At 42.2% G+C, this 25,315-nt stretch overlaps 1 protein-coding gene across 2 annotated transcripts in view; it reads right to left on the bottom strand.

Moving 5' to 3' along the window:
* RNF145 (ring finger protein 145) overlaps positions 1-25,315 on the bottom strand; it is an 80,417-nt gene that overhangs the window by 52,751 nt on the left and 2,351 nt on the right. Inside the window, exon 2 of one of the 2 annotated variants that reach the window (XM_063292123.1) lies at positions 15,028-15,240. In XM_063292123.1, the coding sequence (XP_063148193.1) occupies positions 15,028-15,211 (184 nt within the window). In that variant the 5' untranslated portion in view covers positions 15,212-15,240. Of the gene's footprint in view, positions 1-15,027; positions 15,241-25,315 lie in introns of those variants that run through there. The other variant, XM_063292124.1, reaches the window with a different exon arrangement.

Here is a 25,315-nt window from a genome sequence, read left to right as displayed (position 1 = left end):
ACCAGGGGAACAGGCTTACCCAGTTATCTGGGAGCAGTTTGATCCTGTTGGACCTGAGGAAGTGGACAGGATCCTATGGACAGTAAATGCCACCACATGCCATCTAGACCCGTGCCCCTCCTGGCTAGTAAAAGCAGGCCGGAAGTCACATGTGGTTGGGTCCATGCGATGGTTAATACATCCTTGGGAGAGGAGGTGTTTCCGGTGGCCTTTAAAGAGGCATTGGTACACCCCCTCCTCAAGAAGCCATCACTGGACCCTACTGTTTTGGACAATTTTCATCCAGTATCCCACCTCCCCTTTTTGGGGAAGGTGGTAGAGAAAGTGGTGGCTTTGCAGCTCCAGAGGGTCCTGGAGGAAACAGATTATCTAGACCCCTTTCAGTCAGGTTTCAGGCCCGGTTATGGGACAGAAACGGCATTGGTCGCACTTATGGATGATCTCTGGCGGGAGCGGGATGGAGGCAGTGCATCCATCCTCGCTCTCCTTGATCTCTCAGCGGCCTTCGATACCATCGACCATGGTACCCTTTTGGGGCGGCTCAGGGAGTTGGGGGTGGGCAGCGTAGTCTTACGCTGGTTCACCTCCTTCCTCCAGGGCCAATCCCAGTTGGTGTTGATAGGGGAGGAGAGATCGGCCTCACGGCCCCTTCTTTGTGGGGTGCCACAGGGATCAGTACTCTCCCCTCTCCTTTTTAACATCTACATGAAACCGCTGGCTGAGATCATCCGTCACCATGGGATGAGGTATCATCAGTATGCTGATGATACTCAATTGTATATCTCCATCCCGGGTGAAGTGATGCCGTGACCACCCTGTCCGAGTGTCTGGGGCCCTGGATGAGCAACAACAGGCTTCAACTGAACCCTGGTAAGACCGAGTGGCTGTGGGTTAATGGTTCTTCTGTATCCGGGACATTAACATCTCTGGTTCTGGATGGGGTTGCACTGCCCCAGACAGACCCGGTGCGTAACTTGGGGGTCCTCCTGGACTCATGGCTCCTGCTCGAAGAGCAGGTGGCAGCCGTGGCCAGGAGAGCCTTTGTGCAGCTACGTGCTGTGCACCGGTTACACCCCTTCCTGGACCAGGAGGCCCTTCAAACAGTCACTCATGCCCTTGTTATCTCTCAGATAGACTATTGCAATGCGCTCTACACGGGGCTACCCTTGAAAAGTATCCGGAAGCTTCAGCTGGTGCAGAATGCAGCTGTGCGAGCTGTTTTTGGTGCCCCCAGAAGGGCACATGTAACACCACTGCTGCGCGAGCTGCATTGGGTACCAGTTTGCTTCCGGGTCCAATTCAAGGTGTTGGTTATCACCTGTAAAGCCCTACATGGCATGGGGCCAGGTTACCTGAGAGACCGCCTCTTCCCCATTACATCAACCCGTCCCACCCGATCGTGCAGAGAGGGCATGCTACGGACCCCGTCTGTAAAAGAATTTCATCTGGCGGGGTCCAGGAAGCGGGCCTTCTCTGCAGTAGCTCCCACCCTGTGGAACATGCTGCCCCTGGAGGTGAGATTGGCCCCATCGTTCCTGGCCTTTTGGCGGAGTCTGAAGACCTGGTTCCTTCGCCTCGCTTGGGGTGGAGAGGGGAATAGAGCTACATGGGGATGGTTGTTATAGACCACTCCTCCCACACTTGGACTGTTCTAGATGCTTCACCGCTTGGATTTTTTATTCTTTATTTCTATTTATAGTATTTTTTACTGTATTTTACTTTTTGTATTATTGTGATGGTTTTAATCGATTGTTGTAAGCCGCCCAGAGGCCTCCGACGGGAGGAGATGGGCGGGGATAAATTAGATAAATAAATAGATAACTAAATAAAATGTTGAGTTAAAATATATATTCCTTTAATAGTGGAAACACTTTGCACTGGGCTTCCTTTAAAACAAAATAATGGAAAAAAGGAATTGGTATAGATGCTATCAAAACAGATAGATTTGAATGCAATACTTTACCTAACAGAAAAGACATGCATTGCCCACAAGATTCAGCTAGAACTTTTAGCAAATTGGAAATTCAAATCAATTCAGATTTAAGGACTGAATTGGAAAAAAAAAACCCTTTGTGTCCAAAATGACAGGGAATCTTCCCAGCTACTCGTTTGAAGCTTCTTGCTGTTTTATTTTTTAAACTGATAATAAAATTGCAAATACATTCCAATGCAGGGATTCTTAAGAAAAGCTGACACGGAGGTTGATGAAAACAAACACTGTTTTTAAAAAATGAAGCCATACTCTAAACTGAGAGATTAGCTTATCCCATTGAGGTGAACAGTGCACTGATGCAGGAGAGCTGTGCTGGTGAAAGAAGGTGAAGGAAAGTCAGCGATAAAGCAAATTGCAGGTATGGCCTCCACCCACATCTAGCACAGCCTGCTAATCATTCATCCTGGCACCATGGAGCCAAGCAGAGAAAGGAAGCCAACAAAATGACATTGACTTTATCTTCAATCTGACTTCACTTTGAAATCTGTGTTTGTCCAGCACAATAGCACAACTCTGACTGAGGAAAAAAAAATGCCTCCACTAGCCTGCTTTGTTTCCCTGTTAACTCTGGAGTATGTCTTTTCTTCCATGACCAACATGGAATGTAGCAGGACAGTCAAGGTGGAATTGGTTGCTCCATCCCTTCCTCATAGAAGGTCTTGATAGAAGACCTTAAAAATACACAGAAGTAGCCTGGTCTTCCGCTCTCTTTGCTAGGCTAGCATCCCTCCCCCCCCACCTCCAATACAGTAAAAATCATTATTTCATGCCACAAGAATGTTTCCGGTAACTTTTCAAAGCCCCTTTCTCTATCTATAGCATCAATGTTATCTTCTACTTGCACCTCCTATTTTGTTCTACAATTCTTTTCCCACTACCCCATAACATCATGCCTTTTACTTCTTTAGATTTATATCCTCCTTTCCTTCCAAAAATTTTGAGATGTCATATGCAGTTCATGTCCCACCCTGTTCCCAATTCTTTCCTCCAAAGAATTCAGTGATAGAGGTTAAGCTGAGCAAAAAGGGATAGTTGGATAAATACATCTTAAGATAATAAGCCAGAATATTAGAATAATTTTTGGTTGCTCAGGTAATCCTTCTATATATGAATGAATCACTAAACCAGGAAATCTTCCAAACTTGGCTTCATCTGAATAGGGATATTAATCCAAGTTCAAATTAGAGAATCAAATACTGTCTTGTTCCAGAGATATTAGTTGGAGTTCCCTGACTCAGGAAAACTGGGAAACTATAACTTATGGAAGACTTTCTGGTCTGATGGTTCAATCATGCACATGGCCAGAAGGCACATTCAGAGTTTGACTACTGATTGACCCAAGGTTATTCATAAGCTACATAGCTAAGTTTTATTTTAACACTGTAATCTCACTATTTGACTATAACTACAACATGCAATTGGCTTGTGATCCTGACTCTTTCTATATTAACCAAGATATTTTCCATTCTCTGAGTCCATCATTACAGAGAAACTCTCAATTAAAGCAGAACCTTTCAGATACTTGAGTGGAGGAAAAGGGAGAAACTAGATTCTTTTGGTTAATCAGATATCCCTAGTATCTCTGCAAGGCATAAATTAATTGTGGTGGTGAACAACAAGTAACATGTAATCTGCAAAGAAAAACAGGATGCTGCAGGCAATAGACAGGTAAGCAGACAATTATCCTACACCTACAGTAACAGGATTAAAACTGAGTTACTGAACCATGCCAGGCACAAACTATATCACTTAGACCAATATTTTGGAGGCCAAGAGCTGCATTCAGCATTATTTGCAGGGGTGGGGAGGATGAGTTTGGGGGTTTCTTAGCTTCCTACATATAATATGCCCATCTCAAAATGGCAGGAAACTCGTCAGTTGGAAGCCACATGCAACTGTGGACTGCAGGTTGCCTACATGACCTATATAAATGAAGACTTTTTAAAAGTCTGTTGCTAGCAGGGATGATTTTTTGAAGTGGAAGATCCCAGTGTTTAGGGAAATAGAAAGGTTGCCTTACTCTTCCAAGTACTTGACTCCCTTCAGATATTCCTGTGTAACGATAAATTTTTTTAAAAGCCTTCCAATGGAGACTCTTCAAAGCACAGGTGGACAGTCTGCTATTCTCCAGATATTGGTGAACCATATCTCCCAGTAGTTCCAGTCACTCTAACAGCAAGGGATTTAGAGGACCACACATTCGCATGATGCTTTAAAGCTAGAGTGGGCCAATGAGAAGCTAATCTATTTGATCTGTTGCTTATCAGAAATAGTTTTCATTATCTGAAAACCTTTGAATGACGTCAGGGAAAGAGGGCCTATCAGGCCCCATACCATATGACCAAAGAATCAAGAATCAGACCACTTCAATATGGAGTTTTAAAGCAAAAACTAGGTGTCATGTTCATCGTTCCAATGGTTTGAATACATCGTAACGTTTCACATGTCACTCTCCTGTTCCGTGTCTGTCATTTGCGGGGAGGGGAATTTCAGCCGTGCCAGGCTGTAATCTCCTTGCTGTTCTGCAGGAATGTATGTTTGGGTTATGACATGTCTTCAAGGTTACTTTCCCAGGCCGATGTGTGATGGTTGCCAACACCTGGGAGGGGGTGGTTGCTATGGTGGGGCGAGGGGCGGGATTGGGTTTGAAGCGAGGGTATTTAGTTTGTATTTGGCGCGCTTTTGCTCATTCTCAGCTTTCTCTGTATTTGCATACTATTCCTTTAATAAATCAGTTATCTTTAAGCCCGAGCTTGTGAGACTGAGTATTTGGGTTTAGGCAATCGTTACATAAAGCTGAGAATCATAATGAAATTTTCCGCTAGCCCCCATCCAAGCCTTTGGTGAAGGGGAGAGCTAGCGATGACTTTAACAATGGATGGACGAATCGGGGCGCAACAGCGCTCCAGCGGGGACGGCGTGGCGGAAGCTCGGTCGGGGCTAGCTCATGCCACCTGGAGACCCCAATACCCCACGTTTCCGGAGGTGGAATTCGCTGATCGGCGGGTCAGGCCGCAACGGGCAGAGTCGCGGGGGAGCGACCTCAGCGCGGTGGCCGGTAGCGATGTTCCGGAGTCGGGGATGGGTTTGGAGGTGGAGAGCGGCGCCCCGGTGTGGTCCCCGGAGTGGCTGGCATCCTTGATGGCCCAGGCTGGGACGCGGCGTGGCTGCATGGTTCCGGCGAAGGAGGGCGGCACATCGGCATTTTCGTTGGAGTGGTGGGTGTTCCTGCTGACCGAAGCCGAGCTGCGGTGCGAGCGCTCGGAGGCGCAGCGGGACTGGATGAGGAACTTCCTGTGGCTGGAGATGGCGCTGCTCCACGGGATGCAAGCGCGGCAGGAGAGAGCCATCGTTCCTGCCTGTGTCAGCGCCAAGAAGGGTGCGGCCTCGAGGGGCCTGGGCTGCGTGGAGAGCGGCGGCGGTCGGGCGGGATGCAGCGGAGAGGCCGAGGTGAGACAGCCCGCCTTGGGGCCCGAGGAAGAAGGCGACGCATTCATCGCACTGAGGGCGGAGGAGGTGGACCCACCGAGCGAGGCTGGCGATCAGCGAGAAATCCTGGATTTCGGGCGAGATAGGGGTGGGTTTCAGGGCTTTGTTTGCTGGAAGCATGTCCCTCCGGACTGAGTGGAGGGGCGGGGCTCTGTGGTTTGCTTTAGCATTCTCATGCTGTTTAGCCTTTTGCATTTATATGCTGTTTAACCACTGTAACCTGTTCCTTGCGTTTTGTCATGATCGCAATGTTCAATGCTAATATCTGCATCGTGAAAATTTTCATGCCAATGCTTAGATCTTGTGTAGAGATGAATGGGAGCGTTTCACATGTGGATTCTTTGATGCGTGTCTTCCTATGTATAGGTGCTGATGCGTGTCCCACACTGTAAAATCACTTAGCCCGTCTTTATTCTGCCTAGCCGCATGAACTTGCTGCTTAGTTTAGTTTCTTTAAGGGGGGCGATATGTCATGTTCATCGTTCCAATGGTTTGAATACATCGTAACGTTTCACATGTCACTCTCCTGTTCCGTGTCTGTCATTTGCGGGGAGGGGAATTTCAGCCGTGCCAGGCTGTAATCTCCTTGCTGTTCTGCAGGAATGTATGTTTGGGTTATGACATGTCTTCAAGGTTACTTTCCCAGGCCGATGTGTGATGGTTGCCAACACCTGGGAGGGGGTGGTTGCTATGGTGGGGCGAGGGGCGGGATTGGGTTTGAAGCGAGGGTATTTAGTTTGTATTTGGCGCGCTTTTGCTCATTCTCAGCTTTCTCTGTATTTGCATACTATTCCTTTAATAAATCAGTTATCTTTAAGCCCGAGCTTGTGAGACTGAGTATTTGGGTTTAGGCAATCGTTACACTAGGGTATTGGTACAGGATCTTGGGAACTGTGACAGGAACCTCCAGCCCTCTTTTAATAGGGAGTTCATTAAGGCGCAGTCCTTGAATGTTTTCAATCTCTTCTCTCCCATCTTTTTTTTTTTTTTTTGAAGTCTGGACCACCTACTGTTTATGAGGTAAGCTACGAATGAACTCTTCTCCCATTTACGTCTAGAGTTCCTCTGTTTCCTTTTCAGCCTCTTCCAAGTCCTTACAAGGAAGAACAAGTCGATGGGCTAGAGGGGAATTTTTCATTCCTGCATTAGAGTGCATCATGCCTATCTGAAACAGTGGTACGTCCATCATGCTTTTCATGAAGCAGCTTTCACTAGGAAGCATTCCCTACCACAACAGATCCAAGCCAACAATTCTCTAGAAATCCTAGACAGAATATCCATCCTGAGTAACTGATATGCAGCACAGAAGTGCATTCTCTTAAATAATACTGTAAAGCAACACCATTCTGTAAGAAGCACACACTTTATTACATCCACACATAATATTAACCTAGGAATTGTTTCATCATGGTTTGCTGAATAAACCAGAATGTTCTGGTAGACATATAATATGAAGCCATTATGGGTAGCTCTCACATTACACTAATCCTCCATCCATCCATCCATAATTTCAATTTCTAGGTTACTGGTCACTGTGCCATATCCCACTCACCAATGATTCTGGGCAATGATAATGTAGTTGTTGGTTTGTTTGGTTTAGTGTATTGTGCAAATCCAGCCATAATCCATAGTTTCTGGTTTAACATGTTATGGAAATTTAGCTAATTGTAGTTCATTAACAAACCATAACTGAACAAACTATTGTCAGTGTGATGTGTGAAATCAGCAGACCATTACCATTAGCCTACATCTGCATGGCCAGAGATCAGGGGTGACACAAGTAGTGCATAAAGAGGTTCTTGTTAATGTTTCCTACTACAGATTAAGGTTGCTATGGTAACTAATCATTTTGGCCGGGTGAAGAGGTTGAATTTGATTGTCTCCTTTTCACGTGTTAAATGTGTTGCATCACCTGGGGGGGAGGAACCTGCCCGGACTTCTTTTCGTTCCTCTTTCCTTTTGTGCAGACATGTAGAAAGTCAGGCTGCTCTCACTGAGAGCCAAGTCCTTTAAATATGTTTTGCTTTCATTTTGCTTTCTGTAAATAAATTATTTTTATAGAAATGCCTGGTGTGTGACTTTTCTGATCTCTCCTGGGCCAAAGGCTTTCCCAGCAATCTGCCAACAGGTTATGGGCCCAGTAAACAGCCCAGTAAACCCAGAGATAAAAGAGAGATCAGCTCCACACCTCATGCACAATTTAAAGGCAGGTAGCAAAGACCTGTAAAGACCTTCTTTGGAGCCGCCTGGAGATTTTCCAGCAACTGCTGGTCTACAGGACAAAGAAGCCAGCTGAGGTGACTTGCAAAAGAAGGAAGAAGCCATGGCTACCTCCCAGCCCTCAGCGATGCCTCTGGAGCGCCTATCACAGACCAACTATTTGAATTGGGCCCTGAAGATGGAGATGTATCTTCGCAGAGAGAATCTTTGGCTGCCAATTGGTGAGCAAACCCCTCAAAATCCCAGTGCTGAATGGCTGAGACAGGATGAGTGGGCTGGAGCCACCATTATCCTGGGAGTTGAGGACAATCAGCTAGTCCACGTGCGAGGCATGCAGTCTGCAAAGCAACTTTGGGACGCTTTGAGAGACTTGTATGTAAAGGCAACAGCAGGGAGTAAAGTTACCCTGACGAAAAAGCTGTACAAAGCCTACCTTGCAGAAGGAGATAGCCTTCCTGAGCACCTGCATTATATTCAGCAGCTGTTTGTTGAGTTGCAGGAGAGAGGAATGGAATTTACACCTCTCACAAAATCATATATCCTCCTGTCCTCACTAAATGAAACGTGGGACACACTGATTTGTACCCTAGAGGCTATGCCTGAAGCAGACCTCATCCCATCGTATGTTACACAGTGCTTACTCGCTGAATGCGAGAAGAGAGAGGAAAGATCCCCCCCCCCCCGATCTCTTCTGGAAAGCTGCAATACCAGAAAACAAGGGAAAAGAAGGGAAAGGAAGCTGAGGCCACAGCGCTAGCCAGCCAGCGATGCTTCACTTGTGGTTCAGCTGGACATTTGCAGAAAGACTGTGCCTTGAGACCCAAGAGTAGAAAGACAAAGAAGAAGAACACAAGGGCAACACAGAAGAAGGCTCTTCAGACAACCCAAATTGCACAGGTTGCTGAGAAGGGTAATTCTGATGTATGGGTGTTAGATTCTGGGGCCAATTGTCATTTATGTAATTGTAAAAGCTCTTTTGTGTCACTGTCTAAAACTGAAAGACAACGTGTATCTTTGGCTGATGGGTCTGTGACCAAAATTATGGGACAAGGTGACTTGTATTTATCCTGCTTGGGAGAAACTATAAAAGGTGTGTTGTATGTGCCAAATTTACAATCAAACCTTTTATCTGTGGCACAATTGGCTGCAACAGGGTATGTCATAACATTTAAGAAAAATGGTTGTGAGATACGTAAAAATGGAAAATTGTGTGCTACTGGTACGTTAAAAGACTCCTTGTACATTGTGCAAAATGCAAGGAAGCCAAGCTGCAAGTCTGCAGTTGGCAACACGCCATATCATGATCAATGTGTACACCTGGTACACAGGAGATTTGGTCATGCTAATTTCAAGTATATAGCACAAATGCCACAGCTGTGTGCTGACCTAAAGATAAAACCCTGTGATAAATACTTAGACTGTGTAGTTTGCAAAGAATGCAAAACACTAAAAGCTCCTGTGAGTAAGCACAGTGAGAGTTACAACTAGACCTTTGGAAATTGTACACTCTGACATTATTGGTCCTTTTGCTCCAAGTCTTGGACAAGCAAGGTATGCAATGACCATCATTGATGATTTCTCAAGATACACATTTATCTACATCTTAAAACATAAAGATGAGACATTTGAGAAATTTAAAAGTTTTGTGACATGGGCAAATGGAAAATTCCCTAGGCCTGTATCTGCACTCCAATGTGATAGAGGAGGAGAATACCTTTCTCACAAATTCAAAAGGTTCCTAGCAGAAAAGGGGATAGAACAATTTCTTTCTAACCCTTACACCCCTCAGCAAAATGGTGTTGCTGAAAGAAAGGGCAGAACCTTGCAAAATGCGATGGAATGCATGATTAAAGATTCACATTTATCTTTTAAATATTGGGGAGAGGCCATATCTACTGCCTGTTATGTACAAAACAGATTGTATAACTCTGTGATTCAGGACACTCCATTCCATTTGTTTTATGGTGTGAAAACAAAGGTAAACCATCTGAGAGTGTTTGGTAGCACTGCTTGGGTTCACATTCCAAAACAGCAGAGAAGGAAAGGAGGCCCCACAACAAAGAAAGCCATCTTTGTTGGCTATGAACAAAGCCAAAGGAGCTACAGGTTCATAATGCGAGAGAAATTGATAATTAGCAAAAGCGCTTCTTTTGCTGAACAAAACTGGGGGAGATTAAACTCTAGCTCTCCAGTTGATCTGACCACCACAAGAGAACAGCAAGGACTTGCTGATGGTGATCTTTTGGCTGATGAGGACATTAAACCAGAAAAGCAAACTGAAGATCTGTCTAATGAGACAGATGCTTCTCAGGAAAGTGATAGGAGTCAAAATTTAAGCCCTGTATTACCTCGCAGATCTCAGAGGAGTAATAAAGGCGTTCCTCCATCACGTTTTCAGGCTGAAACAGTAAAGGCTTTCCACATATTCACAGAACCTGAGTCTTTAGAACAAGTGAATGCTTTACCACCTGAGATTGCACAAAATTGGCATTCTGCCATGCAACAGGAATTAGCATCCTTGAAAAAAAAATAAAACTTGGAAACTGGTAAATCTACCTCCCAATGAACGCTGTCTAGGTTGCAGGTGGGTTTTCAAACTGAAAAGGGATGCTGATGGCAAAATCCAAAAATATAAAGCAAGGTTGGTTGCAAAAGGGTTCACTCAAAGGAAAGATTTAGACTTTGACGAGGCTTTTGCACCAGTTACTAAAGGTGAATCAATTAGATTACTGTTAAAAGTTGCTGCACTGAAAGGAATGTCAGTTCACCACTATGACGTTCAGACTGCATTTCTCTATGGTGATTTAGACCACAAATTATACATGCAGCAACCCCCTGGCTATGAAAAAGGGGAGAATCTAGTCTGTGAACTGCAGAAGTCAATCTATGGGTTAAAACAGGCTGCTAGATCCTGGAACCAAAAATTAGATGAAAAACTGCAGAATTTTGGTTTTGAAAAAGGAAAAGCAGATCCATGTGTATATATGAAGAAGGACAAACAAGGCTGTATATATCTGTGCATTTATGTTGATGATTTGCTGCTGTTCACATCAACAGAAAAACAAAGGCTTGATTTTGAATCCTGCATGAAAAGCCATTTCCTATTTAAAAGCCTTGGAAATATAACAACCTAGGTTTGGAAAAACACAGGGAGGAGGATGGTAGCTTTCTGTTAAACCAAAGGGGAGATAATGTTAAAATAATGTGAATGGAAAGACATACAGAGTTGTCGAAGAAGATTGGTTGGCATCTTAATCTGTAGTATAAAAAGGGGAGTGTTAATGTTTCCTACTACAGATTAAGGTTGCTATGGTAACTAATCATTTTGGCCGGGTGAAGAGGTTGAATTTGATTGTCTCCTTTTCACGTGTTAAATGTGTTGCATTGCCTGGGGGGGAGGAACCTGCCCAGACTTCTTTTCGTTCCTCTTTCCTTTTGTGCAGACATGTAGAAAGTCAGGCTGCTCTCACTGAGAGCCAAGTCCTTTAAATATGTTTTGCTTTCTGTAAATAAATTATTTTTATAGAAATGCCTGGTGTGTGACTTTTCTGATCTCTCCTGAGCCAAAGGCTTTCCCAGCAATCTGCCAACAGTTCTGATCAAGATAAAAAGCAAAAGTTTTCTCCAGTTCTTTATGGGTCTCAGAAGCAATAGCATAAATTGTTTTGCAGTTGCCACTTCTGTGTGTTACGTAAGGAAATTTCCCTACTTTATTATTTAATTCAGGGAAAACTTGAGGATTGAAAACCAGATTGTGCATATTCAGAATATGCTAATGAGTCACAACCATATTTTTTCCAAGAAAACAGGCTTGTTTTTAATGAGAGTTAATAGTTACTCTAAATAGTCATAATCAGGAATGTGGAAACCTGCTGTTCTGAGAATGGAACATTCCACCAGCAATTTCCCTGAAGTTCATCTTCCAAACTTGTATTTCTTTGTGGTATTCTGGACATAGCTGGTCCTGCAACAGGCCTATGGCATCTGGAACACCACGTCCTGAACCCTATAACTGTTTCTGGTCCAAAAGTCAAATTCCAGAAAACTGCTATCCACCCTACCCAAGAATAGCCAGATCAGCATGAGCCAGTTCAAAAAGAAATAGAAAATTCCTGAACAGCACATCCTTTTGTCAGTGTCATTGCTGATTCTCAATCATTACTACACTCAACAACTTGGACATTCCCATAAGCTATTGCTCACCTTCCCAAATCCTCTTCTAAATAAAAACAAATGATACCTATCTTATTAGTAGGGTGAAAATTTCTATGACATGTCATATTTTTTCTGGAACCTTTATTTGAATTTATAAGTAAGTTAAAACATGTTTTAGAGTAATCTGGTAAACATTAGATGTTTTTTATTTTGCCTGAAAAGTCGTATTTTGACTTTTTAAAGGTGTTATGTCATATTTCTGCTTAATTTTATAACAAACATCATATTTTGGTCATTGGCAACCCTCCTGATAAGCCAGCAAGTTCAAGCCAGCAAAGAAAGTGAGAATGTGTGTCTGTTTTTTTTTTTCTTTTTCTTATTCGCTCCCCAACAATGGCAATATTTTGTTTTGGAAATTGGTATCGGCCCAAAAGGTAGGTAGGTAGGTAGGTGTGTGTGTGTGACAGGGAGGGAGGGGTGGAAACAAAGTCTTCTCCCTGACCAGGCCTGAAAAAAAGGTGAGAATTTGTCTGGTTTTTTTTTCTTATTTGCTCCCCAACTCAGGGCTCTGTGTGTGTGTGTGTGTGTGTGTGTGTGTGTGGCCATAATTTAGTCCAACCATGAAAAAAGAGATTGCATGCATTTATGTTTGTTTTCAACTATCCACATATTGCTGTTATGCATAAACCACTGCATAAACCAGTTTCAGCACTGGCCTTCCTGGGCCAATCAGGACAGTAAACTATTGATTCAGTCTGGCTTCTTCAAACAAACCATAATTAAAAATAAATGCATTTGCCCTGGCTGACATTTTAATGACAAATTATTGTTCACTGAAAATGAAAGCAAATGCTTCTATTCTCCCTTTATTACTGCTTTGGAGGAACATAGCAAGATGAACTGAAGGCTTATTCTAGCAATATATTGATATATCTGAATGCAGCTTTCTTATCTGACCAAGCAAACACAATATAATCCCTGCTTTTCTTTCACTCCCCCATGTCTTTTATCAGGAATAGAAGGGACGAGATTGGGCATGACTGAGTTCATCTTGGAAAAAGAACAGGTGGAAGAGAGAGAAAGCAGTGACAAATACTATGTTTTAAGCATGGCACAAGTGCTTCTTCAAACACAATTTCCTGTCCAGAAAACACCACCTCAGAACAGAGTGTGTTTCCCAGTAAATTCCCACTAGATTCAAAATGTTATGATATAAAGGCCATCTGTATTCATTGTTTCTTTTGTCCTCTCAACTTGGACTATCTTGAGTGCTCCCCAGAGCAAGAAACACAGGGTTTACATATCAAACAAAAATAAAACTAAACTTAGCAACCATTGATGCTGTCAAGGTAATGCATGCTATATACCAGCAAATTTGGAAAACACAAGAATGGCCATCAGACTGGAAAAAATCAACTTATATCCCCATACCAAAAAAGGGGAACACTAAAGAATGTTCAAACTATCGAACAGTGGCACTCATTTCACATGCCAGTAAGGTAATGCTCAAGATCCTGCAAGGTAGACTTCAGCAATTCATGGAGCGAGAATTGCCAGATGTACAAGCTGGGTTTAGAAAAGGCAGAGGAACTAGAGACCAAATCGCCAATATCCGCTGGATAATGGAAAAAGCCAGGGAGTTTCAGAAAAACATCTATTTCTGTTGTATTGACTATTCTAAAGCCTTTGACTGTGTGGACCATAACAAATTGTGGCAAGTTCTTAGTGGTATGGGGATACCAAGTCATCTTGTCTGCCTCCTGAGAAATCTGTATAACGACCAGGTAGCGACAGTAAGAACAGACCACGGAACAACGGACTGGTTTAAGATTGGGAAAGGAGTACGGCGGGGCTCTATCCTCTCACCCTACCTATTCAACTTGTACGCAGAACACATCATGCGACATACTGGGCTTGAGGAATCCAAGGCTGGAGTTAAAATCTCTGGAAGAAACATTAACAATCTCAGATATGCAGATGATACCACTTTGATGGCTGAAAGTGAAGAGGAACTGAGGAGCCTTATGATGAAGGTGAAAGAAGAAAGTGCAAAAGCTGGCTTGCAGCTAAACCTCAAAAAAACCAAGATTATGGCAACCAGCTTGATTGATAACTGGCAAATAGAGGGAGAAAATGTAGAAGCAGTGAAAGACTTTGTATTCCTAGGTGCGAAGATTACTGCAGATGCTGACTGCAGTCAGGAAATCAGAAGACGCTTAATCCTTGGGAGAAGAGCAATGACAAATCTCGATAAAATAGTTAAGAGCAGAGACATCACACTGACAACAAAGGCCCGCATAGTTAAGGCAATGGTGTTCCCCGTAGTAACATATGGCTACAAGAGCTGGACCATAAGGAAGGCTGAGAGAAGGAAGATCGATGCTTTTGAACTGTGGTGTTGGAGGAAAATTCTGAGAGTGCCTTGGACTGCAAGAAGATCAAACCAGTCCATCCTCCAGGAAATTAAGCCAGACTGCTCACTTGAGGGAACGATATTAAAGGCCAAACTGAAATACTTTGGCCACATAATAAGAAGACAGGACACCCTGGAGAAGATGCTGATGCTAGGGAGAGTGGAAGGCAAAAGGAAGAGGGGCCGACCAAGGGCAAGGTGGATGGATGATATTCTAGAGGTGACGGATTTGTCCCTGGGGGAGCTGGGGGTGTTGACGACCGACAGGAAGCTCTGGCGTGGGCTGGTCCATGAAGTCACGAAGAGTCGGAAGCAACTAAACGAATAAACAAACAAACAAGCAACCATTACCTCCACCTAGCAATTACCAATCTGTACTGGGGTGGAGGAATATAGATATGTCTGGCTGTAACAGCCATTCCACTGTTTAAAGAGTGCTAGTGAAAAATCCTTGGAATATTTGCCTGTCTTTTTTAAGTGAGAGCAGGAGGTTGCAATTCTACACAATGCACCCAGAATGACTCCTTTGGTTCCCAGGGTCAACTAAGATATAATTGGATGCTCTGAATCAAGTAAGAAAGAGGTTTCACTTCAGCCAAAATGTAATGATTATCTACAACCATATTTGTTTCCCAGCCTCAGCAACATTAAGCTGTGTGGACTTCAACTCCCAGAATTCCCCAGCCAGGATGTTCTCCAGCTGAGAAACATTGATCTGCAACATTCATCTCTCCACAGGCCACGTACATGTACTCACCCACATAATGCATATTAAAGGCCAAATACTTGTACTGGAAGAGGGGATTGTTGTTGAGGCTACTTCTTTGGATCTGCTGGAAGAAGGAACTGACATCCCACCGGTACAAGACATCCAAAAGCATGATGCTTGGCACCCGTAAGGCCACATTCAACATTGCTTCCAATTTCTCCTTTGCAGCCATGCTGTTTCTTTTCTGGGATGTGGGGCAGACTGTAAAGAGCCAAAAGCAGCAAGTAAGTTTCACAGTTGTCATAGATATAATACTGATGAACATTTTATTTATTTCAAGATTCATAAGGCCACCCAATTCAGACTGTGTGACTCTGGGCGACACACAACAAATCAAAAAGAAGAAAAACAACAAAAACTAACAACAACAACAAAACAATATATAAATACAAAATGTAAAATAGCAACCAAGCACGTAACAAAACAACCTCGGGATGGGGGCGTCCCACTCATCTGAACCCTAATGCCTGGGGGAAGGGCCAGGTCTTATACTGGAGGGGAGATCATTCCAGAAAGCAGGGGCAACCACAGAAAAGCCATGCTTCCTAGATCTCGTAAGATGACAAGGCCCCTGTGGGAGCATGTGGGGCTGGCAGATGTTCTTGGGATAAGGCGGTCCCTCAAGTAACCCAATCCTACGCCAGCACCTTGAATCGCACCTAGATGCCTACCAGGAGCCAGTGCAGCTCATGGGTAGTGGTTTCATGTGGGTATAACAAGATGCACCCATAACTACTCGAACTGCTGCAATAGTCCGATCAGGAAGTGACCAAGGTGTGGCTGCCTACGAGCAGGGCCTTCCAGTCCAGGAATGGGCACAACTGGTGCACAAGACCCAGTTGTGCAAAGGCTCCCCTGGCCATAGCTGCCATCTGCTCTTCAAGCAGGAACTGTGAGTTCAAGAGAACCCCCAGACTGTTCAAGTCTGAATGGGGAAGTGCCATCTCACCCAGAACCAAAGATGGAAACTGCAACTCCCAGATCTGGGAAACCCAAAACTCATAACCACTCAGTCTTAGCAGAGTTGAACCACAACCTGTTCTCCCCTATCCAGACCCTCATAGCCTCCAGACACTGGGAAAGAACCTCGACAGCTTCACTTGGACAGCCAGGGAGAGAGATGTGTAGCTGGGGATTATCAGCATATTGGTGATACCTTATCTATCTATCTATCTATCTATCCCATCTTTATTATTTTTATACCTGACCCTGAACCATCATATGACCTCCTCAGTGGTTTCATGTAAATATTAAAAAGGAGAGGGGAGAGGGCAGAGCCCTGAGACATCCCACAAAGCAGGGATCTAGGCTTCAACCATTCCCCTCCCACCAACCAGCCCTGGAGGAAGAAGAACCACCACAGAACAGTGCCCTCCACCAGCACTCCCCTTATCCGGTCCAGAAGAATACCACAGCCAATGGTATCTAAAGCTGCTGAGAGATCAAAGGGAGCCAGGACGGACACACCACCCCCATCCTGCGCTTGCCATACGTCACTGACAAGCACAACCAAATTCATCTCTGTACCATCCCCAGCTCTGAATCCTGACTGGAAAGAGTCCAGATAAACTCCAGTTGGGTTACAAGAATGAATTAATGAGTACATCCAATGAATATTCACATATAACTCTGGAATCTGTCAAGCTACAGTAAACTAGTCTTCAAAAGGAACCATAAAGCTTGAGCTTCCACTTTGAGGACAGCTTGAATGAATAGTAGGTAGGTAAACTGAAACACAGCATGATGGAAGACAAACACCACTGTAGTAAACCCACAGCTATGGATGGGGATACATCCCAAGGGACCTTTTCAATCATGAGAATAGTCTGACTAAAAACACTGCTGAAATAACAGAATGGAAGTAGAGTTATTCGACTGACTCTCATCATTACTGAGTTTCCCTCAAGATATGTAAAGAATTAAATGACTACCTTCAGATTTTTAAAAAGCAAGCTTGCAGATCATAGCCTTTACCACATGATATAGCTTAAACTCACGTACAAACCTTGATTATGGTGGGGATCATCACCAGGCCTTGTCTTCATTCCAGTCTTTAAGAAGAGCATTTTCCTCTAGCTAAGGGATAGGTTTATGTTCCAATGATTTGCTAATGATGTTCTGCACTGTCTAGAGTTCTTTCCCTCACAAATATCTAAAGGAGTATCTTTAGAGGGGATCATAAATTAATACGTCTAACATGTAACTACCACATTCTAATTAATTATTATTTTTTACTCTGGAATAGAGAAGATGTAGGACCTCCACAAAACATCAAGCTCTATAATTAGGTAAATTCAGTAGGAACCAAAGGGTGTGAGTTGAGTCCAATGCTAGCAATGAAGCCCTATGTTTAACTACCTATTGCAGGTTTTTTGAGCCCAGGAATAATTTAATTCAGGGCTAAGAGGGATTTCAAATAGCCCCAGAATAAAAAACAATAGTTCACACGGAAGCCTCCTTACAACAGGACATGCGACAGAAAGCAAAGCTAACATGTCGTATAACTTGGGCCAGCCATAAAAAAAAGCACCCTATGTGTTTATTTTATTTTATAATTGTATAAGGCCGCCCAATTCTACAATGAGGTCGGGTAATGATATCCACAATAGGGTGGATAAAAATCAATTATCTTTTTAAAAAAAAAATTAAAATAGGCTGTTTTTTTCCTATTTAAATAAGATTTTAAATCTTTTCTTAATATTCTCATAAAAATGAATATACAATAATCAGAAACATAACTTCTAATAGCTATTCTATGTTACTTTCTAAAATGGAGATTTTTCTTTTAAATAATCATTGTAAGATGGAGCGGGAAGGCAGAAGATGTCCTACATTCTCTGAAAAGAACAGAATTCCTTTTTAGTGATCCATTGCTCTTTCCTTCACCTAATCTCTATCCAATGTTATTCCTTTCTTTCTATGCCATGCCCTGTACAGCTACTCCTTTACCAACCTCATTTCTACCCTGTTCCCCCCGCCATTTTGGGTTGGCTTTTCTGGAAGAAGGGTGAGAAATATGTAGGTGGACCTGTGAGCATTTATTTCTTTGTGTGAAACAAAATGGTTGGCACCTACAGATGTGAACCAATTAATTTTATAAACAAGGTATCTCAGTTTACAGGCAATTGATTTTTAACTATGTTATTAATTCAATCAATATTATTTCTTTTGTCCTGACTCCACCCTTTCTGAGAATGTCACTTTTGGCAGGCATATATATGCACATGCATACATGCACACACAAGAGTATAAAAGACACTTATTTATTCAGCTAGGAAAAGTCTTCCAGATTACTTTCAGCCAGAGCTGACAACTCTTGGATGGCAAACAGGAGAAGCTGAGCATTCAGCAGGATTTTTGTCTCTGTTATACTGCCATTTCTGTCTATTCTTGGGGGGGGGGGGAATCTTACATTCTGCCTTGATAACTGATCCCTTGTAAAAGTGCAAAGATAAAGAAGAATATATATACATACACACACCCACACCCACACGCAAAATACAAAATGAATTCCCACAGCCCTGATCATGAAGCTCTGAGGGATACGCTTCTGGTATATCTATCACTGACTAATCCTAAACATGGTAGCAAGCCATAAAACAGACCCAATTTGGGGGATATTTTCATGAATTGCCTATAATTGGGGGCAAAGGAAGTGCCTATTAGGGTTAAATTTATCTGGTAAAAAATCTGACTAATTAGTCTGGATAGTATGTACCTTCTAAAAATCAAACCTGCAAGTATTGCTGAATCTTGAAGAATATAAATTTGTGTTATACCAAACAAAAATGCATTTTTATCAGAAATTATAGAACCTTCCTGACTTGTGGATAATTGGTGATTTAAATAATAAAACGAAGTCTTCCCAACTAGTAATTTAAACCTTTATACCCATTTGCTTTAAATCTACCCTGATTCACAGGGCAGCTGCCCGCATTCTGGGATCTTCCAAGCTCACAGAAGATAACTGAGCAAAAAGCCTGTGATTGATTCATTATGGGGAGCTCTAAAAAAAGGCCGTGATTAGATCTGTGGTGCCTAATTTTTATTTTGTGGAACACTCAGGAGAAGTGCACTGGGGGCTCTGATGTTGAAGCAAACTGTGAACAACACATTCTCTGTAGTTTTAAAAACTTTTCTCCCTTATGTGACATCACCTTTATCTCTTCTCTCTCTCCCCATCCAGCAAATAGTTGGGAAAGGGTTGGATTACTCTGGCCAAAAGTTTGAATTGTTTGCAAAAAGCTTTTGAAATTAGGTCAAGAAGCCCATATATTTCCTGAGCACTGCAAGCAGACCTATGCCAGCAATAAATGACTAACACAAACCACACACTAATAAATTACAGCACCGTGGAGAGAAAGGTTCTGGGAATTCCAGTCCCAACATATCTATAGATGATGAGTTTAGGGAAAGTTCTTAATTATGACTGTATCTTGATAGAGAGAAGGAACATCACACTGTCCCTTTACATTAAATGTGCAAAATTTCTTATTTAATATCATCTGCACCTTTTAAAGGCTCGTGAAATGCACTCACACACTCTCTCTTAGATGCACATGTACAAATGCGCACACGCACACCCACCCCTCTCCAAAAGTATTTGCTTTGCTGCAGGATATATTGTTACAACTAAAACTTCTGCCCCTTAGCCAGATATGTTGTTGTGCCTGTTGTTGGAGAAGAAAAATGGGCAGAATGATTAAGATACTGTACTTTCATTTAGCTACAGTCAGGAGCTTATTGTTCCAAGTCATCCACACTACATGGGTTGTGCTGTAACTTGTGCTCCAGCAGCCCATCACCTCCAGACAAGAGTTTTCAGGCATACTGCACTCCATTTTGGTTGTGCAACCGGGCACATTAAATTTACAGCCTTCAATCATTAGTTATTAATACACAGCCACTTAAAATCTGTAAAACTCTAACACTACCCTAATACACTGTACCTAACAGGTAGAGTAAACTCAATTAATCATCCTTCTTCCAAGCAGACTTAGGGCTGAATTCAACATCGACCACAAGCAGATAATGAAAAGTGATGGCAGAATTCCCCCAAATTCTGCAAGCACTAACATATTCTCAGCTCTGATTAGACAGCATACAGCATGCCTATATTTATTTATAACTATACACACACACACACAGAGTTATATTTATTTATATATACTGTATTTTATATATTGTAATTATATTGTATGTTTAGTGTTTTACTGATTATTTTATTGTAAACCGCCCAGAGTCCCTCTGGTGGGAAGAGATGGGCGGTGACAAATTAGATAGATAGATAGATAGATAGATAGATAGATAGATAGATAGATAGATAGATAGATAGATAGATAGATACATACATACATACATACATACATACATACATAGGACAAAAGCAAAAAGTCTCATTACGCAAACAGAAGTCTGCTTCCACAAAGTAAGGTGTAGCCTACATCTAGGTAAAGGTAAAGGTTTCCCTTGACATTAAGTCCAGTCGTGTCTGACTCTAGGGGGCTGTGCTCATCTGCATTTCAAAGCTGAAGAGCCGGCGTTTGTCCGTAGACACTTCCATGGTCATGTGGCCGGCATGACTAAGCAGAACGCCATTACCTGCCCGCCAAAGTGGTACCTATTAATCTACTCACATTTGCAAGTTTTCAAACTGCTAGGTTGGCAGGAGCTGGGACTAGCAACGGGAGCTCACCCTGTCATGCGGATTCGAACCGCCGACCTTCCAAGCGGCAAGCTCAGCAGCTCAGCTGTTTAACCCGCAGCGCCACCACTTCCCACATAGCCTACATCTAGAATAGTATTATAAAACTCTTGACTGGAAGGCATTAGGTAATAGGTACTTAACCATCCAAATATAATTTAGCATTTGCTTACCTCCACTGTTATATTATTCATCTCATGCTATAAACACATATTTTAACAATTTAAAATTCACCCAGGAAAATCTCTATTCTATTTCTAAACTTCCACTGAGAAGAAACCGGCAAAGCCTTTCATAGAGGATTTTTCCTGATCTTGTGTCATGGATGATTTAAGCTGGGTATGGAAGAAATAGCCCTGGGGCCTCCAAAACATTTGGAGGTATGAACTGTTACAGTAGGTCAAACGTTATTCCAACCTGCAATACTGAAGTCTAGGGAAACTAATATATCTAGCACTCAGTTATAGCCAATCTAAGATAAATTACTTTACATATCTTAAAGACAAATGTTTTCAAAGGATAGTCATGAATTTGTAAAGTGTTGCCTTTCTAGAACAAAACAAATATTTTATTCAAAGTTTTATACTTCATTTTGTTTTTATGTCAAACTGATCAATAAACTGTTTACATTTACAACAACCTTGTTTACAACTTCAAGTGCAGTTATTACATTAAAAAGGAACATAAGGACATATAAGCAGTGCCCTGCTGGATCAGACCCTCGGCCCATCTGGCCCAGCAGTCTGTTCTCACAATGGCCAACCAACCGCACAAGGAAGCCCACCAGTCTCTCAGCGGATGGCCTTCATAGGCAGTCCCACTGCCATCAAGGCTAATAGCCATCGATCCCCAGGACTTCCATGAATTGGTCTGATCCTTTTTTGAAGCTAGCCAAACTGGTAGCCAGCACCACATCTTGTAGCAGCAAAGTTAATTTTATGGTGCAGTAAATGTGTATTGATTTGTTTTATCCATCCCAAATGCTCCTTTAATAAACATACTGCTGGGGACTGCATCATCTCTTTGCACGTTTTAACCACTATGGCAAATGGTGAGAGAGAAATAAGGAAAAGATTATAATAGGAGGAGGAAGGAATATTAGGTATGTTTGCCGCCTTGAGTTACTTATAAAAATAATAAAGGCGGGATAGAAAATAAAATAATAAATAAATACATTCTTCACACACTGCCCGTTTCCATCTCTCACCTGGCCCATTGCTAGTTAAATGCATCTTGGTGTTTAAGAGACAAAGGGGACTTTCTCCCTCTCTTCTTTCTCTCTCTTCAAGATATAGTTTAGAAATAAGTGAGGATTTCCTACCTTATGTATTTCTTAATAAATCTACCATCTCTTCAAATATATTTTTGTTAGCATTTATTGAGAGCTGGGCTAACCCTATTCTGGCATCCAAGACCAAATTTTTGTGTTCTTTTCTGAGACTGAGTGAGAAAACTGAACTATGCAGAACTACTTGGCTAATGCTAAAATGTGCAAACCGTATTAAACATCATAAATGATAGTGCTACTAAACTAGTCCTAAAATTATTTCAGAACAGTTTTTCTGCCAGTGAGACAAACAGAAGTCAATAGCTAATTCCAGTGAACTCCTGTAGTGCAAATAAAAATAAGGGGATGTCTGCCGAAACAGTACAAAAACCTGTAGAATTCCACCCCAATGTTACAGCATACTGTACATCTACTAACTTTTGCCAGACATAGCAAGTTATGGTTCACTGGACTGACTCAGATGAGTAGAAACATGTAACAGAGCAAGGTTACTCAGGGCAGCTATCACAGCTTAAGAGACTCAAAGTACAAAATGAACAACATAAAAAGAAAAGCATATAATACAATGTTTAGCTACCGAAGAAATGTTATTAAAAAAACAAAACTCTCTCTGGGCAGTTCACAGATTGCATAATAAGATTCCCAACAGATAATCCAAAACACATTTATAGGCAGCCATTTAGCACAATACCTTTAACAGTGAGGGATCCTTTTCTAATGAAACTAAAATGGGTAACTGTTTGCCAAGACTGTTTAGCTAGACTACTGCTTACAGTGCTTCCACAAGGAGCCACACCCTACTGGTACTCAGATCTGGAAGACTGAAATGAATGATTTCAGCAAATGTGGGGGGCGGGGGGAGGATGGCTCCATTGTGGCAGGATGTTTGATGTTCAAGCTCCTACTAAGCAACTCTGTCTAACCTTTTTGCCACATGCTGGATTCTACTTGTGTGTAAATAAATGGACCTCCAAAGTTTGCAAGCTAACTAGAAATCCACAGAAGATGCTTTATCAATTATCAGACTATTCTGATAATGCAAACGCTACTGCAGCCTTTCACCCTAGTTGAATAACTGAAGCAGTTCAGATCCCCAGGGATTCTGTTCTGGCATCTTCCGTCCAGTGAGAGAAGGCTGGTGGGGACACTTTTATCCCACGTTATATTTGGAAGATATCAATGTACAAGGAAAGGGAAAAATTAACATGAGAAAGGCAATGTCCAGAGTTTTCTAGACTGGTCTGGGGAATTAAGTACCTTCTTCCAAAGTTGGTTGCTACATGATTTTAGTATGTTAAAGCCAGTCCAATAACATCTACTGGCTGAAGCAAAGGTCAAGATGATGCCCCCTTCCTGTGTTCGTGCAAAAGCTAAAAGATCTGGAAACTAAATCTTTCTTTAGGACTCCCACTTGAGAGGCGTATTTCAGCATACTGGTAAAGTAGCCTAGGACAAGGTTCCTCAACCTGAATGCCCCTCAGTTATTTAATTAATGGAATAAAATGTGTGAACTTCAACCTTCAGTATTCCCAAACAGCATGACTCCTGCTAGAACTCTGGAGAGTGTCCAGATTGGGAAAGCCTAGCCAGCCCATCATACATCACCTTTTCTAGTTTTGTTGCCACCTCTCAGTACCTGCTGCCACTGACTAATCATACAGTCAGCTCTGCAGCAAATCCACATCCGTATTTATTTCAGGGTGGAATATTTTGTTTAGCAAAGATTATAGAACATCATCTCTGGTACTCACCAACTAGTAAGACTAAGCTGTTGTTCTAAACCTGCTATAAACACAAAATAATTAAACAAAATGTGTATAGTTCAAATAACAGAACTAGGTTCCTTTTTTATACATCCAAAATTACAGCTGTGCTATTTCTAAAACATAATTCAGGTTGGTGATACTGGCTGCAGAAATGAGTAAGTTTCAGGGAGTTTCAGCAGCAAAATGGCAAAGTGCTGACTTACTAAATTGTATGATATGGTTTTGATCCTGAAAAGAAAAACTTTACAGAATTCCAGAGAAGCCACTTCTCTAAAGTAACAGTAGGAATGCCTTGAATTCATTCATCCTAGAGATTCAAAAACTGCATAGTAAACATAGCATGTATTGAATAGTGCTCTCAGTCATTTTTGCCATCTAACTCAAGGACACCTGATAACCTCTCATGATTCTGCAGCTTAGAAAAAATCAGGCATTTAACCTCCAACAATGCACAACTGTACCAACCAGCAGATTAGTTCAAAAGAAAGCCAGAATTTAAAACTTGAGTTATACTTCTAATATCTGAACTACCAAAAGACTAATTGAAAGGCAAGGAAAGGTATGCTGGGTGTGCTTTCTTAAAGCAGACTGTAACATATAAGAAAGGCAATTCAGTGTTTCCTCAGCACAGACAAATTCTGTCTGGGACCTTACTTAGTTTAGCTACAGTTCTTCTTCCCCACAGATGTAAGGAGTTGAAGGAAACTGTAATAAGATTTTGTTCAATACAGTACCTTCGAAGTGGAGGTGGGACTTTCTTGTTGCTGTTCAAATATGTCCATGGTTCACCTCATTTCTGGTATTATTTTCAGCAACTACATAGCAATCTGGTGCCCTCAAATGCTCAGAATGTCAGTAACTATTAACATTAGAAAACATGGGCAATGACAAAGGATGACAGCTGTAGACCAAAACAGTGGAAGGTGATCAGCTTGCTTTTCAAAAGATTCACAAATTGCGCTAAATCGTCAAGCTGTGAGAAACCAGCCCCTGTGATTTCTAAAACATGGTCTCTGGCTTAGCACAAAGAGTGAAGTCAACCAGTTACAGTTTATTCAGCAAACCATGGATTAGTATGGTATGAACCAAGCCCTTATTTTGAACTGCAATATAAAAAAATATCAGACATGGTTATGACACACATAGACCTGTCTCTTGAGAGACAGAATTTTATTTCCACCACACATCACAGTCAAGCTGGGTTACTGGCTGTAGCTTTTATGCCCCAAACAGCTACCAAAGAAGTAGAATTGCAGCAAAGAAGGAACTTCCCCACTACTTTAAGAACAGCTGCAGCTGGGAAATTCCTGGTTGTTACACTATTGTTACAACACAGGGCCTTTGCAAGCTAGCATTCCAGGCAATAAAATAACTACAGTACAAGCTATCAGAGCTCCTTGCTTTTGAGACTCAAGCAAACTAGTGGTCATACCACCAACCACAATTACAAACACAAATTAGTGTTTTAATTTATTAAAGAAGCTTACACATGAGAAGAGGAAACCTAGATTCAAATCT

The sequence above is a fragment of the Candoia aspera genome, chromosome 2, assembly GCF_035149785.1.
Source record: "Candoia aspera isolate rCanAsp1 chromosome 2, rCanAsp1.hap2, whole genome shotgun sequence".
NCBI classification, from domain to species: domain Eukaryota; kingdom Metazoa; phylum Chordata; class Lepidosauria; order Squamata; family Boidae; genus Candoia; species Candoia aspera.
This window is presented reverse-complemented; position numbering and strand designations above follow the sequence as displayed.